The sequence below is a fragment of the Dreissena polymorpha genome, chromosome 4 (genome assembly GCF_020536995.1).
Source record: "Dreissena polymorpha isolate Duluth1 chromosome 4, UMN_Dpol_1.0, whole genome shotgun sequence".
Lineage (NCBI taxonomy): Eukaryota > Metazoa > Mollusca > Bivalvia > Myida > Dreissenidae > Dreissena > Dreissena polymorpha.
This window is the reverse complement of record NC_068358.1, coordinates 79,380,705-79,400,124: the sequence shown is the minus strand read 5'-3', so window position 1 is coordinate 79,400,124 and position 19,420 is coordinate 79,380,705. Positions and strand designations below refer to the sequence as shown.

Genomic DNA, 19,420 nt, shown 5'->3' with positions numbered 1-19,420 from the left:
AAGGCGACCGCGAACGTTGTAACTTTGGTTTCGCTAAGAAGCGAGTCCACTTTCTGCAACACCTAAAGAGATAATTATAATAACAGTAAGAAGTAAAATAAAGCATTATGATACTAGTATAAGTTATAAAATATATGATAAAGTAAATATAATGTAAGGTGATAAGAAATCTGTAAACTAAACTTTGTATTTACCGTTTTTTTAATCCCTTCGTTTCCTCCCAGTCTTGAGTTGGAAGCATAGTACGTGGCAGCTGTTTTATAACATCTTCGTACTTCACGAAGAAATGAATTGAACACAGTTGTGTTATCGGCGAGTAAACTACTTTGAGAGTTCCTTCCATATACAGCGGTTTGTCTTCGCAAGCAGCTCCAGCTGCGCGTCCGTCGCTAGTATCACGCACTTGTCTCCGGTCCTTTACCGTGACCGTCACCCTGTAGAACGGTTCATTGAGTGCATCGTTTAGGTCCTGTTCATCGATCTGAAAAAGAATGGATAATTAAACATTTCCCATTTCCATCTGTAAAACTACAAAAATAACATACACATAAATGGTATGTACCATGTACAATTCATTTTTATGGAATGATCTAGGTTTCTGATGTGGCATATGGACTTAATATCTTGCCTCCAAGTCTGTCGACACTGGGTCTTATGGCCGCATGTTCTTTCGACACATAGTGAATATTTATACATTAAATGAAATCAATAAAAAAGTTATGAATTTAACTTTGAATAAGTCAGTACTGTAGATGTTGTGTCATGTTTTTAAACGATAAGGTTACTGTTAAATATTATGTTTATGGTGCATTATTACCACCAAACCACCTGTTTGCTCTATTTTTAAATTAATTTACGATGTTTTCAAAAATTCATTTGTAGCTTAACAAGAAACACTTGTTATGTAATATGCTTCGGTGAACTGACTGTACCTGTAGCAATCTTTCGAAAATATATTTTATCCAAATATATTAGTGCAACCTAATCTTTCTTATTTGATGATTATAAGTTACTTCCCTTAGTGAAAAGTTCGCTGATTTCTTTTGGGAGAAATAAGCTTAAATGATTTTTGTCATTATGTGATTTGTAGATATTAAAACATGAAATAGACAATCTGTCATTACAGTACCGTTTAAAATAAAGAAAGTAAGACAATTTTGACTAAAATTATTAACTTATTATGTATTTGCAATAATTAAACTCTCATCTAGAGCAAAGTACCCTAATTTCGACAGTTTAAGGTTAAAATGTGTATACCAATTTATTTGATCGGTATCCTCCTTACTTCGACATACCACTAACTTAACTTATTGCATCCTGTGCTTTTTAATTGTATACTGTGCGGTAAGGATGCTTGATACGTATCGTTCTTACTATGTTAACGAAGTATGAGATCGTTATTTCGACATGGTGCCCCTTATTTCGACACCCCTAGTTTAAAAAAAAAAGTAAACAAAACTTTTATTCTTTCAATGGAACAGAAAATTACCACAACATTTAAAAATCGTAATTAATATTATTCTTTTGGCTTGCGCTTAGTGGCGTACGGCCGTATATTATGCCCACAGATAACAAAACCCCATGATGTCCACTGTACTTCCTAAAAATGGTCATACGCCAAAAATAGCAACCCGTGACGTAATCTGATGATTAAAATGCTTCAATCAACACTGCTTCCTGAAGACTCAATGCGTTTTGCACACGTCTCGATAAGTCTTAACTCCGCTTCCTTTTCAATCCGATTGGCGTTAACACGTTCGCTGTTCACGGTGCGGACGGCGCTTAATTGGAGTAAGTGCTTGTTTATTGTCACGATGTTTTGATAACAATAACGTGTGAATGTCGGCAAAGAAGTTGAGACCCGGTTTGGCCAAAAGTTGTTAATTGTTGTAACAGTTAGTCGGCCAGCTCCATTGTTTCAATAAAGAACATTGTAACCCGTTTTTAACTTGTAGATATGAATTTGACAAAAATATTAAACTTGTACAACCAAGCATTCGTGTTAAGAATGTGCAACGTATGCTTGCCGGTTTTGGCATTCCACTTTCGACGAAACGGAAATTAGTAATAGATGAAAATGAGTCTAAAAAATCAGAAAACAAACAAACAATTAAAGCAAATGAAACACCGAAGTCGCGTGTTTTTCAGACGACTTGGTTAAACCATTTGACTGGATGGAGTTTGATGAAAAGAACAAACGCACGTTTTGCTAAATCTGGCTTGCAACAGGGTTGCAAAATTCATATATTAAGGATGGAGCTGGTATTAGTGGCAATAATCCAACTTCCAGCTATTTACCCTCCAGGTCGCTGTACGTATATACTCCTAAAAGCTCAGGGAATTCAAGAAAAACTAGAGCTGGTATGTTCATGTTATATTAAATTACCCAGTAATGATGTTGATCTATATAAAACGTGCGAGTTGACTACCGTGTGAGTTGACTTAGGTACGAGCTGACCGACACCCATATTTCTATATATAATGAAAAGATTACATAAGGCAATGCGTAATAGTTATTTAATTATATTATTCGCTATGTCGAATTTACGGTCCAAACGATTTTTTGTTATCCTAACTTCGACACCCCTGCATTTGCCGTCAAAAAGCTCACAGCTTAGTATGAACTGTTTAACAATGTGATCTTCCATGTTTGTTTTTCCGTTCTCAATACAAATTATAACGTATTCCCGCAAGAAAACGAAAAGAGACTTACTGTTCGTTGCTGCGTGTCTGACAGCTTTGTATAAGGGCCGAATTCGCGTAAAAACACAAAACAATCTGTGTTATTCAACCTTGGTTTACGGAAAAAACAAATGCAAATTTTTATGGATGAACTATTTTGATGATGGCAGTAATATATGACATCATCAAAAATGAACTCAAATTGACTAGAACGCACCGCACTAGGCTGAATTAGATAAAAAATGTCAAAGCATGTTGAAATAATGGACATGTCGAAATTAGGAGACTTTGCTCTACTGACACCAGGTCGCTGAAGTTGTAGTCCAACTTGTTGACACTCTCAAATATTAACATCTACATCTACATGGTACTGCCATACAATCATTGAACGATTATCAGAAGCAGGCGCGTTGTCAGAAAATAGCTGTTAAAGATATTTTAAGTGCAATTTACTAGGTACAGATAAAAAGATAAAAGCAGCTACAAGACTAAGATAAAAAGTTAAAAACACAATAGACTAGAACTGGTGGAAAGGATGCAGCTGCCCAGTAAAGATGTCTAAACTGGGACTAGCTTGTAAGGACACAGGCAGGCCATTCCACAGACGAATACTACGTGGGAAAAATGAATTCGAGTGATACTGTGTGCTTGAGTATGGTACCAGGTAGTTCAGGTTTCTGGTGGGTGTCAGGTGGTGATGGTCAACCCACGCAAGATTATTTTGGATTTTGTATAATAGGGTGACATTACTGATGTTACGACGCTGTTCTAGGGATTGCCATTTGAGATCATTTAGCGTTTGGGTAACACTACTGGTATAGTTGAAGTCATTACAAACATACCTGGCAGCTGATCTTTGGACTTGTTCAATTTTGTAGATGAGATATTTTTGCCAAGGATGCCAAACAGTTGAACAGTATTCTAACTGGGGCCTAACATACGTTTTGTAGGCAATCTCTTTAACCTTTTTATTTGAAGTTTTGATATTTCTTTTAATAAATCTAGTGAATTACTGACCTTTGATGTTATGTTGTTTATGTGATTGGTCCAAGACAGGTCTTTACTTATGGTGACACCTAAGTATTTTGCAGTCTCTGTGGCTTTTAGTTCTATACCATGGAGTTTGTAGGGAATAAGGAAGGATGTTTTTTTGCGGCTGATTCTAAGGATTTCACATTTGTCTGGGTTGAATTCCATTGACCAATTGGTTTCCTAGTTTTCAAGATTTAAGAGATCATTTTGGAGGGTTTGTGCATCTTTAACTGTGAAATAAACAATAGTATCATCTGCGAAAAGCCTAACCTTGCTCTTAACACTGTCAGGGAGGTCATTAATGTATGAGAGAAACAGGCAAGGTCCGAGGACCGAGCCTTGGGGGACGCCAGATAGGACTGGAAGGTTGTCAGAGTTATGGCCCTCGACGGCAACCTGCTGGGTGCGACCGTATAGGAATGACCTTATCCAACAAATGGTCTCGGGGTGTATCCCTAGTCTATGAAGTTTCATGAGGAGTTTGTGATGGTCGACTTTGTCAAAGGCTTTGCTGAAGTCCATGACTATAATATCAGTTTGTTGACCTTGTTCTAGGTTGTCATAGACTTCCTAAGAAAAACCAATGAGCTGGGTTTCACAGCTAAGCTACTTTTTATATTGGCAATATTTGGAGCATACAACAGGGGAACGATTAAAACAATGGTGGAATGTTTTCCTTCTTTGCCTATATTGCTGCGCAAGGAATTTGTGCGCAACATTCAAGCCCCAATATCAGACATTTAGTATCAACGGATTGCAATAATATTTACATACCTGTGTAGATAATTCATTTCTCGATAATGTTCCGTAAAAATTATGTAACGACACTTTGAATTTTGCACGCCTGAGCGATTTAAATCCAACCACTATTCAAATTTTCAATATCTCTCAATTCGCTCGCTGTGAATATATATATCGATAACACGCCTCGATGTAAAGCCATCTGGTTTAAATGTGAAGAATAAACCGCGGAAAATACAGTTTGTGTTCGTCTGTTGTGAGCGCAGAGAGTTATATAGTAAAGCGATGTTATTACACTTTTCTGGTTTAATTGAGCATTCTTGATTTTTTTTCTAAAGTGACAATTACAAATTTGCAAAATCTGAAATTAATAACATATTTTGTTTTGTATACGGTACATAAATAATAGTTATACAGATCATACAGTATACATGTACCATCCTATGTAACGTAGAATAAGTACATATAACAACACAGACGGAGGTGTGAAAAAGACATGCACATTAAGTTGCTAAAACTAAGAAGAGTGAATAGAAACTGCACTATATCTGTTTTGAACATATGCTTATTAAATCGACAAAGATGAGCGTACTAGATCTACTACTAGGTCAAAGTCGGGTTTTAAGGTCATGTTAAATAAAATTACGCGTACACGTTCCACCATAATGCCTTCTTCCTATTGGTTGATATTTAAATCTGTTTCATAATATGGCAAGATGTCAGTGATAGTGTTGCCATTTAAGCAGAAGTTTAACTGAATAATTTCTGCCGTTCTAACTTAAATTCGACGATATTTAAAATAAAAATGGACTTCTGAACTAAAACTTTATGGGTTTGTAATGTTATTTTTCAATTTCACGCAAATTGGTGAAAATGAAAACTTTCTGGTGTCCACCACAAAATTGACTTTTCCCCGATAAGACGCTTAAAAGAATTTAGCTCCTCTAAAAAGTATCTATAAATTCTTTGCGCGTCTTATAAATATAAATTGCTACTAACAAAAGCTATTTTCATGTAATCTCTTTGTCTGGAATGCAGGTGCATTTCTAATCAGTTATATGAGCCACATTTGTTGCTTTATGTCATAATAGTAAACACAAAAGTATCATAAACATGTTTTTTTTTAAACAAATTAAAACAACTAACATGAAATTGTTAGCTTGCAGAATAATTATTATATATCATAAAAATGGGTTTCTAACATGTCAATTGTTCCAGAAAATGTATATATTTTGCAATGGAAAACACCAAGATACTCAGAATGTTAAAATATGTTAATTTATATAGCCCACCCCCAAATTCAACAATTATTTGTGTGCTGTGTTAACATCATGTACCGATATAAAACTTGCGAGGTGTCTTGGGTTCAAGTCCCGGACCTGCCACATAATTTTCTCACCCTGTGACATTTGGCGCCCAACATGGGACCGTGAAATTACCTGGGTATACTCCTACAGAGGCACATGGTTAACTATATATCACCCCGGATCCATGTGTTCGAGAACAAACATATTCAAGTGGTGCTGTATGTCATGGTCTAAAGTTGGTCATGTTAGGGGAGAAGTTGTGTGGCGGTCAGGTTAGCTCAGTCAGGAGAGCACTCGCCCTGTTAGCGAGGTGTCCTGGGTGCCAGTCCTGGACTGGTCGCGCAATTTTCCGACCCTGTGACATTTGCCACCCACAGGTTGCAGTGACATTAGCTGGTTATACTCCTACTGAGGCCCATGGTTAATTATATATCAACCTGAATCCAAGTATTTGAGGAGGAATACATATTCAAGTGGTGTTGTATGTCACCGTCTGAACTAGGCCACCCTAGGGGAGAAGTTCTGTGGCGGCCCAGTTAGCTCAGTCGGGAGAGCATTCGCCCTGTTAGCGAGGTGTCACGGGTTTGAGTCCTGGACTGGCCGCACAATTTTCTCACCCTGTGACATGAAACCTTAGAGGTCAATGAATATAATGCTACCAGGTCAAAAGTCAAGTTTGGACATAAAACAGCTTGTGCAGGCCATAACTTTGTCACTCATCATGCAATTAAAATAAGTTCTCAGAAATTATTACCATAAGGAGACTGAGTGGCGCATGTATCACAAGTCTCATCACCTCACATCACACTAACAGTCCTTCCTAAAATTAAAATTTATTGCCAGCCAGGAGGTCCTATAATCATGCAGCCTTTGCCGGCCGGGACTGATCACATGTATCACAAGTCTCATCACCTCACATCATACTAAGACAATAGACACCTAGTTTCAGACATAACTTTTAAGAAACTAATTTTAAGGCATAAAGTGAAAGGCCGAGTCATGCATAGGCTATGGACACATTTCTTACATGCATTGTTATATTGTCTAACAAGCCCTTTATCCAAATTATCTAAGCAGCGCTCAGGATTTGTGCATTACTTTCAAGTGCAAAATATGCATGTTAAGCATTGAATATTGCTGATCAAAACTAAATGCCTGTGCAGGTGCATAATTTTTTATTTATGTTCAATTAATATTTTAATGATTAAGCTCCCATCGTGTTTGCATCCATAACATAAATTAAGATATTTTTTGTTGAATCTCGATAGACTCTTGATTCTATCTTTTATTGGTAAACTGCCTAAATGTTTAGTGTAGTTTGATACATTTTGTCTATATTATCTGTCATCTAAATATGATTTAGATGATGTTGATGAAAACTGGTTAAATTACATGGAAAATGCAGATTTTTTAGGGTATCTACAGATTTCTGTTTCTTAGAAAGACATAATTATTTATCCAACTTAATAGTTTACTGTATTTTTGTCTTACAGATGTGGCCAGCCATATGACATCAAGGTGTTGCAGTGTGTGTGGTTCCCAGTGTGCAGACGTGGAGGGCAATAAATGGTAAAAATTACATTTGGTTTGATTTAAAGGGACTTGTTCAAAGATTATGTACCTTTTTGAAGCTTTTCATTAAATGTTTTATGTTGATAAATTAAAAAAGCAGAAAAGAGGGCCATCGTTATAACAAGATTAGCATTTTAGAAAGAAATGAAAAGACCGAAAATTCCCTTAACCAGGGCTTGAATCATTAGCCTTTGGATTTAAAGACTATGGCATTAAGCTCTCTACTTATATCAAGAGAGTTGTAATATAGGTAGCATTTTATACTTTGTATATAACATGGGATCCATAATGCAAACAAGAGAAACACTCCAAATTATTCAATTGTTTGCTTGTAATAATAATTAAGCTTTATGATTATCGCAAATTATCGTAATTATTCATAAACAAATATGTGTTTTTAGAATGAGTCTATGTGATTAGTGGTATTTTTCTCCCTGGTGCACAGTCTTCTTTTAGGTCTGAAATCAACAATCTGTATGCAAGTCTCTTTAAATTCACCAGAAAAGGTCTTGTTTGTTTAAAAAACAACATACTCAAACTTTGTTGTTCGTGCAATCTTTATAAGCAACATGTTTTTACACCCCCTGATACAAAGTAGAAATCTGTTTACTGTATTCACCATGGATGCCTTTTCTTCTTGGTCTTCATGTAGACACAAACTTGTCAAGCGAATAATGACTACACTTCAAATTGAAAATATGTACAACATTCAAACTTGTAATGAATTTCATGACTAATCAGTAATGTGATGTCTCTAATTTCTGTGTGGCAATTGGTTTTCTGAATGTAACCCTCTCTGATTGCAGTGGATCATGCCACGCTGTGTATTACTGTAGTGGAGCCTGCCGTGATGAAGACTGGATTCGGGTGGGAGATCTCGCGGCCCACAGTCATTGTCTGTTGTGTCATAGACTGCAGACATACATGGGTCTAGAGGGAGAGCTAGCAAACCTGCCATTTAGTTTTGCAAATGGTAATCATTATCGGATTTATAATATCAAATAATTGAAGGATAAGTGAAAACAACGAATTGTATAGAAGTAAAAACCTGTTTAAATATATCTAAATGTGACAGTGTCCTAATGAAATTGCTTTCTTGGATGATAAGGACCCAGATTCCTGTAGAATCAGTCCATGTTTTTTTGTTGAATCCAATATGGTGGTCACAATAGTTAGGGTTAGGGTGGTTGTTTGCTTCAGAAATCTTCCATCAGAGTTTGTCTGGAGTGTATCTTTTATTTTGTAATTTTCAAATAACTCAAAAGAAAAGTTCACAATATGGAGACGGCATACCGGTATTGCATGAAAGATCCTTGTCCCTAACTTGTAGGTCAAAATGGTATAGAAAGATCAAAGATCAAATTCATGCATAAAGCAGCTAGTCTGGACTTTAATTTCATCATGCAGTTTTTCAAATAACATATCATGGTATTATTTCTGCATGAGGTCTGTAACGTTTTGAAGATATAATGTATATTGGAACCAAATGATTTAAAATAAGTATACTATATACCTTAATATATATAGTAACAAATTTGTACAGTTGTTCATGCCATTATCACCATTGCGGGGTCCTTATAAATATTCGGCCCTAGGGCCGATTATTTATATTCGGCCCTCAGAATGTGTGCGCGTGATGTTCAATTGGAATAAAAAAAGGCGTTCACACCCAATCTTAGCCATAAAAAGTAAAACATCTAGGTTATTGTTCTACTCACCGAAGTTGTGTAATAACCATGTTTATTTTCGTAAAGTTTAATTTGCTTCCATGACGAGTTAAAATTCTGAACACATTTCTTCATCGCAATCCATCTCTTCCATTTTAAAGCACTGGATGTAAGCAGGCAATTCTTTGTGGATAGACATTCTTTGATCGACTGACAAAGGAACGACTCAACATCGAATTCATTCAAACAGTTAAAGAACAATTCACTTACACTTTTCTTAAATTTAATCCATCAATTATTCAACAAAACATCGCTTTATTCGACATTTTAACGAAATCGAAAATGCTGTCACACCAGTTTCATTCCAGTTTTATATCCCAACACTGTTATTCACATTCATAATATTATAATAATCCATCGTAAACACACACACTCATCGTTCAATGCTTAAAAAATATTTAACTGTTAAATAAAAACACTCCAAGTCCGATTTGTTGTTGTCCTTAAATCCATAGCGTCTAGCTAGTTTCGTCATTTAAATTACGTCACATGAGATACGTCATAAATTGCGTAATCAATTCAAAGAAAATATAAGTACGGAAAGCTGGTTCTTCATAAATTTTAGTGAAGGACCAAAATAGTATGATTTTATGACTCAAAACCTTGGCCCATCTATAAATTAGTATAAAAGTAAGATATACATTATAGACGTTAATACACGGCTGAGCCGGGCCGGGCAGTGATAATCGGCCCCAGGTCGCAAACGGCCCTCGGGCTAAAGCCCTCGGGTTGTTATGCTACCTGCAGGCCAGTTATCACTGCCTGGCCCGGCTCAGACGTGTATTATCCTCTAAGTATTATTAATTTATTTGGTATGTATTTCTTTATGGTGATTTGATGTTATTTTCTTCTGCATCGAAAATGTTTAGTGTACACAATTTTCACGAAGTGTATTTTTAAACAGAGACCACTAAGTCTGATTTCCTTGTGGACCCGTTCCTTCAAAAGCAAGGACTTCTCAACCAGGGGGCCTGGGTTGTAGAAAGAATGGGCATCATGCAGGACCCCTACACAGCAGCTAAACGAGTAGGTAAGTGATATTGTACTGGGTTAATTTCTTATTATGCCCCCCTTCGAAGAAGAGGGGGTATATTGCTTTGCTCATGTCGGTATGTCGGTCTGTCGGTCGGTCCGTCCACCAGGTGGTTGTCGGATGATAACTCAAGAACGCTTGGGCCTAGGATCATAAAAATTTCATAGGTACATTGATCATGACTCACAGATGACCCCTATTGATTTTGAGGTCACTAGGTCAACGGTCAAGGTCACGGTGACCCGAAATAGTAAAATGGTTTTTGGATGATAACTCAAGAATGCATATGCAGCCAACAGGGCGAACTCTGAACAATATAACTGAAGCAACTGGTCTGTAATCCTAAATCTATAATTATCAGTCCAATGAAACATATTCCTTTGAGTAAAATAAAGTGGATCAGTAAAGAATTTATCAGAATATGAGATTTTTTGTATATTTTGTATATTAAATATTGTGTTATGTTTAATTTTGTTGATTAATACAAATATAAGCAGGACAGGGGAGGTAATACACTATTATATCTTTCTTATATACATGGGAAACAAATGCAAAGTTTAAATTTCATTTTTAATGAAAAGAGGATATTTATAATGTCAGTGTGAGATCATTTGTTATTTTTTATGATCACATTTTATTATTACTTTGACAAAACAACACTTACCTGAATACCACAATGGATTCCACCCAAACAATACCCCACGCCCCTTACCAGAATCCCTTCCCCCCCCCCAACCTCACCCCCCATTTTTTTTTAAACATCATCTAATAAATTACCACACCCCACATTAAACCCCCTGTCGCACCCCCACCCCCCTTACCCCCCTCACCCCCCTTACCCCCCCCACCCCCCTACCCCCCAATTTTTTTTTAGACATATAATAAATAACCCCACCCAGCATTATACCACCCTCTCACTCCCCCCTACCCCCCCCTACCCCCCATCCACCCCATTTTTTTTAAAACATCTAATAAATTACCACACCCCACATTATTACCCCCCTCTCACCCCCCCTACCCCCCCCCCCAAAAAAAAAATATTTTTTTTTAAACATCTTATAAATTACCACACCCCACATTATACCCCCTCTCATCCCCCCACCCCCTTTCCCCCCCCCACCCCCACCCCCCCAATTTTTTTTAAACATCTAATAAATTACCCCACCCCACATTATACCCCCCTCTCACTCCCCCATACCCCCCCCTACCCCCCCCCCACCCCCACCCCCAATTTTTTAAACATCTAATAAATGCCACACCCCACCTTATTACCCCCTCTCACACCCTGCCCCCCCTACCCCCTAACCCCCAATTTTTTTAAACATCTTATAAATTACCACACCCCACATTATACCCCCCTCTCACCCCCCCACCCCCCCACCCCCCCACCCCCCTACCCCCCCATCCCCCATCCCCCCCCAATTTTTTTTTTTTAAACATCTAATAAATTACCACACACCACATTTTAACCCCCCCTCTCATTCCCCCCCTCCCCCCCCAACCCCACCCCACCCATTTTTTTAAACATCTAATAAATTACCACACCTCACATTATACCCCCTCTCACCTCCACCCCCCCCTACCCCCCACCCCCCCCCAAACAAAAAATAATATTTTTTTAAACATCTTATAAATTACCACACCCCACATTATATCCCCCTCTCACCCCCCACCCCCCTACCCCCCCCACCCCCCCAAAAAAAAAATGTTAAAAAAAAAAATCTAATTAATTACCACACCCCACATTATACCCCCCTCTCACCCCCCCCCCCCCCTACTCTTTCCCCCTTGCCCCCCCCCCCCCCCTAATTTTTTTTTTTCTTTTTTTAACATCTAATAAATTACCACACCCAACATTATACCCCCCTCTCACTCCCCCCTACAACCCCGCCCCCCCCCCCCCCAATTTTTTTTTTAAAACATCTAATAAATTACCACACCCCACATTATACCCCCCTCTCACTCCCTCCTTGATCATGGCTGGCAGATTACCCCTATTGATTTTCAGGTCACTAGGTCAAAGGTCAAGGTCACAGTGATTCGAAATAGTACAATGGTTTCCAGATGATAACTTACATAAGTTCAAAGGTCAAGGTCACAGTGACAAAAAACTTATTCACACAATGGCTGCCACTACAACTGACAGCCCATATGGGGGGCATGCATGTTTTACAAACAGCCCTTGTTCATCTTTTTCTTTATGAATACAGTTTGGTTGTAAGAATAAGTCATTTAGGGTTGAATGTTTCACATATTTTTGGTGCGTTTTTAAGACTCAGACAAAATTTGAGATCTTAGACTTGTTAGTTATGCAACACTGAGACTTTGATTTCAACGAATAGCTAACAGTTTTAAATCTGTGCTTAGAAATGCCATGTAATATGAATAATAATTATAATGACTATAATTTATACAATTTAGTCACAAGTCCGTTTACCATTTATCAGGAAGTTTCAATGAAGACTGCATAGTGTTACCGGTTGAGTCCACTACCCTTGATGATCCTATCACACAGACAGCGGGCACCCCATCATCCTGGGCAGACTATTACAGCCTGCGAGGATTTCAGCTCGACTCCCCCATTGCCATTCTACTTCACTGGCCACTCACTGTGTTTCACATCATACAGCACAGGGTGCATATAGACTGTATGTGCTTAGGTTTATATTGCCTATGATTTGAAGACTGCGTTTGAGTTAACAGTTACTTTTTTTAGCTCTACCGTCACGAAGTGACATGGTGAGCTTATGTGACCGTGTGATGTCCGGCGTCCATTGTGTGTGCGTGTGTGCGTCCGTCAACAATTTGTTTGTGTAGACAGTAGAGGGCACAGTTTTCATCCAATCTTTATGAAATTTAGTCAGAATGTTTATCTTGATGAAATCTGTGTTGGGATTGTATTTGGGTCATCTGGGGTCAAAAACTAGGTCACTAGGTCAAAAACTAGGTCACATAAAAGGTCAAATAATAGAAAAACCTTGTGTAGACAATAGAGGTCGCAGTTTTCATCCAATCTTTATGAAATTTGGTCAGAATGTTTATCTTGATGAAATCTGGGTTGGGACTGTATTTGGGTCATCTGGGGTCAAAAACTAGGTCACTAGGTCAAAAACTAGGTCAAATAATAGAAAAACCTTGTGTAGACAGTAGAGGTCACAGTTTTCATCCAATCTTTATGAAATTTGGTCAGAATGTTCATCTTGATGAAATCTGGGTTGGGATTGTATTAGGGTCATCTGGGGTCAAAAACTAGGTCACTAGGTCAAAAACTAGGTCAAATATTGGAAAAATCTTGTGTAGACAGTAGAGGTCACAGTTTTCATCCAATCTTTATGAAATTTGGTCAGAATGTTTATCTTGATAAAATCTGGGTTGGGATTGTATTTGGGTCATCTTGGGTCAAAAACTAGGTCACTAGGTCAAAAACTAGGTCAAATAATAGAAAAACCTTGTGTAGACAATAGAGGTCGCAGTTTTCATCCAATCTTTATGAAATTTGGTCAGAATGTTTATCTTGATGAAATCTGGGTTGGGATTGTATTTGGGTAATCTGGGGTCAAAAACTAGGTCACAAGGTCAAATAATAGAAAAACCTTGTGTAGACAATAGAGGTCACAGTTTTCATCCAATCCTTATAAAATTTGATCAGAATGTTTATCTTGATGAAATCTGGGTTGGGATTGTATTTGGGTCACCTGGGTCAAAAACTAGGTCACTAGGTCAAATAATAGAAAAACCTTGTGTAGACAATAGAGGTCACAGTTTTAATCTAATCTTTATTAAATTTGGTCAGAATGTTTATCTTGATGAAATCTGGGTTGGGATTGTATTTGATTAGTCAGGTGAGCGATTCAGGGCCATCATGGCCCTTTTGTTTTTCAAAATTCTTATAAGGTCTATGCATGCAGTTTTATTATTTAATGAATGAGAAATACCATTGACAAATTATAAAGAGATCTAGCATGTTTATTTATTTTGATTTTGTCATCTGTCGGTGTCCTGTCAATATAAAAAAACAATTACAACAACATATGTGTAGATATAAATTATTCAAATATAAGTTCAGATCCAGAGTACACCAAAGTAAAAAATTGATTAGAATGTTCATGTTTTACAGGTAACTCCTGGTTGCAGAACAGTTAAAGCCTTTCTATTTGTGTCCTTGCTTTGTAGATCCTGAGCTAGGAAGTATTACAGAAAGGAAGCTCATTGTTGTGGACATTATTGGTGTATCTTTGGAGACTGAGCTATTGCCTTTGTTCAGGGTAATGATATTTCTTACCTACATTATGTCTCTTAAACCCTAAATATTTTTTTTCAAGCTTATACATTTTTGGTGTTAAATGAAGTACCTGCAATACATACATGCAAATTGTACTATCACACTATTTGTTTTGATTAAAACAATTGTCATGTTGCATTTAATTAAAATTAAATTTTACTTGTATTTATTGTACAATACTGTAAAAAAGTCCATGTACATATGTGTGTATTTTCCCACTAAAGTATATATATGTTTTTTGCTTAAAGGAGCTGTCAGCTTTGCTTCCCATGTGTGAGTTTGACATCCACATGTATGGGGCAGAAGTGCCTTGGTGTCGGGATGGGTTGGTGTATAAGCAAGGGAGGCTATCCATCAAGGTGGTGCGTGGACTTTACCACAAGGTTGTCTCCCATGACAGGAAAACTACTGTTGCTATTGGTATGACCATTTTATACTAATTTAAAAGAGCTACCAAATTAGCCGGATTTGGTTGTATAAAAAATTCAAAAAACATTGATAGACATAGGACAAGCAGCTGCAGCCGAATTGTATGTTTCTAGCCCTTTTTACTTGAATAAAAGACCATATTGAACAATTGATACATCCTTTTAAGTAAAAATAAAAATAATTATAGTGAAATACTGATCTATATGTAAACACATAACCATTTATTGCCTAGCTTGTTTATATGCTAAGATGCAAATTTTATTTACGTATTGTAGACATTTTAAACCTTCATTTAATTTATGACAATGAAACAATGCAATATTATTATGCTGACTATATATTGTATATATTGCTGGTCCGTTTCTTTACTTGATTTTAAATCCATGCAGATGTTATCATTTTTATGATAAACATATTTGAGCTAACAGTGAAAATATATTATTTGCTCAACAGCTTTTCATGTTGGCCTGTATGTATTCAAGACGTGGAAGAAAACACTAGACAAGTTGCAGGTAGGCAACCCTTCTTGAAGATATTTTATGATTTTTTATATCAACATGTGTTTTGAAGCCCTTGTTCTTTGAACATAAATACATTCTTGTTCAAATGGTGTTATCTAAGCATACTGTATCATTAATTAAGTTGATATTCAAAGGTTCTTGGAGTTATCGGAATATATTCTTTACTTTAAGTGAGGAACATTTCTTGATCATTTTAAGCTCTGTACAAACCTTAATTATTTTGATAATCATCACCAAGGTGTTCAGATTATTTTGATATTTTATTTAATGAAAAGCAATATCGTTGTTAAAAGGATGGTCAACCAGATTGCTATATATCACGAAATAAAGAAAAAATCTAAAATACCGTATTTTGTTTACAATTTTTAGTTAATATTGATTAAAATATAAAGACTGGTATATTACATTAATTGAAAAATGTTGTTAAGTTTTCATATTTTCAGTATATTCGGTAATAAAATTTTACTGAATATGTCTAACAGGTACATTTTTAGCTCTACTGGCCGAAGGCCTGAAGAGCTTATGTCATGGCGTGGTTTCTGTCATCCGTGCGTGCGTAAGACTTTTTCTTGTTTACACGATAAAGTCCACAGTTTTCATCCGATTCTTTTCAAACTTGTTCATTGTCTTTATATTAATGAGGACTCTAACCCTATTGAAAATGGGTTCCATCAGAGTAAAAAGTCCAGAATTATCTCCCCTTGAATTTGAGAAAATTGTGAAATAAGGCTTGTTTACGCAATAATTACAACTTCTGTCACTTTCATATGAATGCTGCATTCTGATTGGATAATTTGATCACATGACCGGTTTTTCATTTTTCGATGAACCCACTTCGTATGCAAATTTCAACATGAATATTCATGGCCTACTTTCTGGTCATAAAAAAGTTGCCAAAATGACGTTATGTTTTGCGCAAAACTTAATGGCGTTGTTTTTATTGGTCAATAGCGAAATGACGTTATATTTTTGCGCGAACTTCAACGATATACCCATTGATGGAGATGAAACCAAAACTGAAAATAGATTCATATGCTAGATTAAAAACGACTTTTATGACCCTTACCACGACAGAATTTCAGCTTTAAGATCATTTTGTGTTGTAATTATAAGAATTGAATAGCATTTTTCTGCATTTCATCGGTGTATGAACTTTCGGGAAAAATACACCTAACTTATGCATAAACGCCGTCGGCGTTTATGCAAATTAGGCGTAATTTTCCCGACAGTTCATACACTGATGTAATGCAGAAAAATGCTATTCAATTCTTAAATAAAGTCCACAGTTTTCATCCAATCATTTCCCAACTTGCACAGTGTCTTTATCTGAATGATGAGTCAAACCATATTGAAAATGAGCAATATTAGTACAGAATTATCTCCCCTTGAATTTGAGAAAAAAATGAAAATCTTTAACATTTTGCCATAACTTTTGCAATATTGAAGATAGCAACTTCATATTCGGCATGCATGTGTATCTCATGGAGCTGCACATTTTGAGTGGTGAAAGGTCAAGGTCAAGGTCATCCTTCAAAGTCAAAGGTCAAAAAAATATTTCAAAGCGGCGCAGAAGGGGACATTTTGTTCGTAATTTAGGAGTGGTCTATATGGGAGACTTTTTAATCCAGGACTCCAGGGGTCAGTGGTTCGAGCCCTGTTGAGGATTACATTTTTATACCCCCACAAAACAAAGTTTAGGGGGGTATATAGGAGTGAGCTTGTCTGTCGGTCTGTCGGTCAGTTGGTCGGTCCGTATTCAGTGTCCGCTCTCTAATTCAAGTTGTTTTCATCCGATCTTCACCAAACTTGGTCAGATGTTGTTTCTAGATGATGTCTAGGTCAAGTTTGAATATGGGTCATACCGGATCAAAAACTAGGTCACGGGGTCACTAAGTGCGTTTTAAACATTGAGCATGGTGTCCGCTCTCTAATTTAAGTAGTTTTCATCCGAGCTTCACCAAACTTGGTCAGAAGTTGTATCTAGATGATGGCTATGTCAAGTTCGAATATGGGTCATGCCGGATCAAAAACTAGGTCACGGGGTCACTTAGTGCTTTTGAAACATTGAGCATGGTGTCTGCTCTCTATTTCAAGTAGGTTTCATCCGAGCTTCACCAAACTTGGTCAGAAGTTGTATCTAGGTGATGGCTAGGCCAAGTTCTAAAATGGGTCATTGCTGGTCAAAAACTAGGTCACAGGGTCACTTAGTGCGTTTTAAAACATTGAGCATGGTGTCCGCTGTTTTTTGTGAAGACAACATGCAAAATATTCTGTGTCAATGCGGTGGTGGGGGTATTCGTCACCTCAGTGACAAAGCTCTAGTTTAAATTTATTCGTTATTTTTACTGGAGATTTTTAGATCCAATGTTTAAATTTATCAATATAAAGCATTTAATGATGGTATTTGAGAACTTTTCTTTTTCGTCAATCTGGTTGACTGTCCCTTTCAATAATGATGCGAAACATAACGAAAAGACTGCGTAACTCAACTTTAAAATTACCCATGAAAACGCATTATTAAACTGAATTATATATAACGCAGTGAACCATATTCTAAAAATGTATAATTTAAATGTAGTATATTTTTTGCAGTCAGCCAACATTCCAACGTATTTTACTGAGTACGGTCACAAGACATATGAGGACAGTCGCTCAGCAGCAGAAGGCATGGGATTCAAACACATGTCTGAGCCAGCTATCAACCCTTTCAGAAGTCCTTTGCGCATTTATCAGAGTGCCACCTGTCTTCCGTGGTATCGAAATGCAATACTGTTCTGCCTGAAAAACAGTTGACAAACATGAAATCCTCATCTTAGATTCTTAGCTCAATCACTTGTTAAGTGCTTTCAGAAGAGATATTGTTTTAGTTATGCCAGGAGATTATTGAGCATCGAAAACTAATAAATGGTTGAAATGTAGTTCACATCTTGCACAAGATCAGAAAATATTAGACCAACTCATGTGGATATTGAACGCTCAGTTGACATAACTATTGCTTGACATTGAATGGTTTCAAAGTCCAGATGACATACATATATACCACTACAACAAAGGAGTGGCTTCATGACTGGAAACAGATGTAAAACGTCTTGATACATATACATGAACATGTTCTGTTTCTGGATTCGGATAACAACATTTGCCAGTCAAGATAGTTCATAGGCTCAAGATGTTTACTCAAGGTTTGATGTTATGAACAAGGTGAGCAGTGTCCATCGACAGTGGAAAACAGGAGAATAGAGTGATGAAATACACTGCATGGGTAAATGTTTCAAAATGCAGGCATTCACAAAATCTAATAGAAAACAAACAAAAACTGATAATTTAAAATTGTAATAGTGAGATTTTATTAATTTATAGTTTTACAATCAACCAATCAAATCATCATTTTTGGGGCTGTAGGTAGGAAAACAAGTGACGTAATAGGTCATGTTAATATGCACCATGTCGCTACTTTAGTCTAACTTATCGTATTGTTATGGAGTTTAAGTTTAAGTTATGAATATTGTTTGCCAGTGTTCATATTTTACTTTTAATACCATTTCTCAAGGCCAACTCCAGTGCATTAGTACAATGTTTGCCTTTTCCAGAAACGATTATTGTACTGGTTTTTATAGAATGTCAGACAGGATATTTGTTTCATCGCATAAACGTTGAGAATACTCAAATTACAATTCATTTTCAATTACTGTCTTGGGGCCGTTTACCTAAAATTGGATGTAAGTATGAAATGCCAGTGTCATATTTCAACTTCCATTTGATGATTTGTTAATATTGCCGTTCTTGTGATCTCAATCACTTCAATAAATATGACAATGAAGACCATTGTGTCTGAGTGGAGGCTCTGCCATTTGTATACAAATGGCATTGTTCGTTAAGAGTTAAGCAATTTTTGTTACACTAATGTTACAGAGTTTGCAAATCAGTATGCGCTTAACTGCTTAACTACGCTATGGAAAAACAACCACTGCCGGTTGCAGTAAAATAATGCAGACGACAAATGCTAGGAGCGTCTGCTAGGAAAGATAACCACCACATCTGCCTGTTTATGGTTCACCACTGGTACACTGCAGTGGATGTATATGACTAATAGT

The 19,420-nt window shown here is 36.8% G+C and overlaps 1 protein-coding gene across 3 annotated transcripts; it reads left to right on the top strand.

Annotated features, from left to right (window-relative positions):
- Positions 1 to 990: 990 nt before the first annotated feature.
- LOC127878978 (zinc finger MYND domain-containing protein 15-like) lies at positions 991 to 19,146 on the top strand. Of its 3 annotated transcripts, none has more exons than XM_052425556.1 (10): positions 1,048 to 1,146; positions 2,989 to 3,346; positions 7,256 to 7,331; positions 8,141 to 8,307; positions 9,966 to 10,091; positions 12,542 to 12,742; positions 14,268 to 14,359; positions 14,625 to 14,796; positions 15,259 to 15,317; positions 17,919 to 19,146. In XM_052425556.1, the coding sequence occupies exons 2-10, from the start codon at positions 3,307 to 3,309 to the stop codon at positions 18,117 to 18,119; spliced, it is 1,134 nt and encodes a 377-aa protein (XP_052281516.1). In that variant the 5' UTR covers positions 1,048 to 1,146; positions 2,989 to 3,306; the 3' UTR covers positions 18,120 to 19,146. The 3 variants fall into 3 exon arrangements, with proteins under 3 accessions (XP_052281518.1, XP_052281516.1, XP_052281517.1); XM_052425557.1 differs by having other exon boundaries at positions 9,966 to 10,095; positions 12,546 to 12,742; XM_052425558.1 differs by lacking the exon at positions 2,989 to 3,346 and having other exon boundaries at positions 991 to 1,146.
- The last annotated feature ends 274 nt before the right edge of the window (positions 19,147 to 19,420 follow it).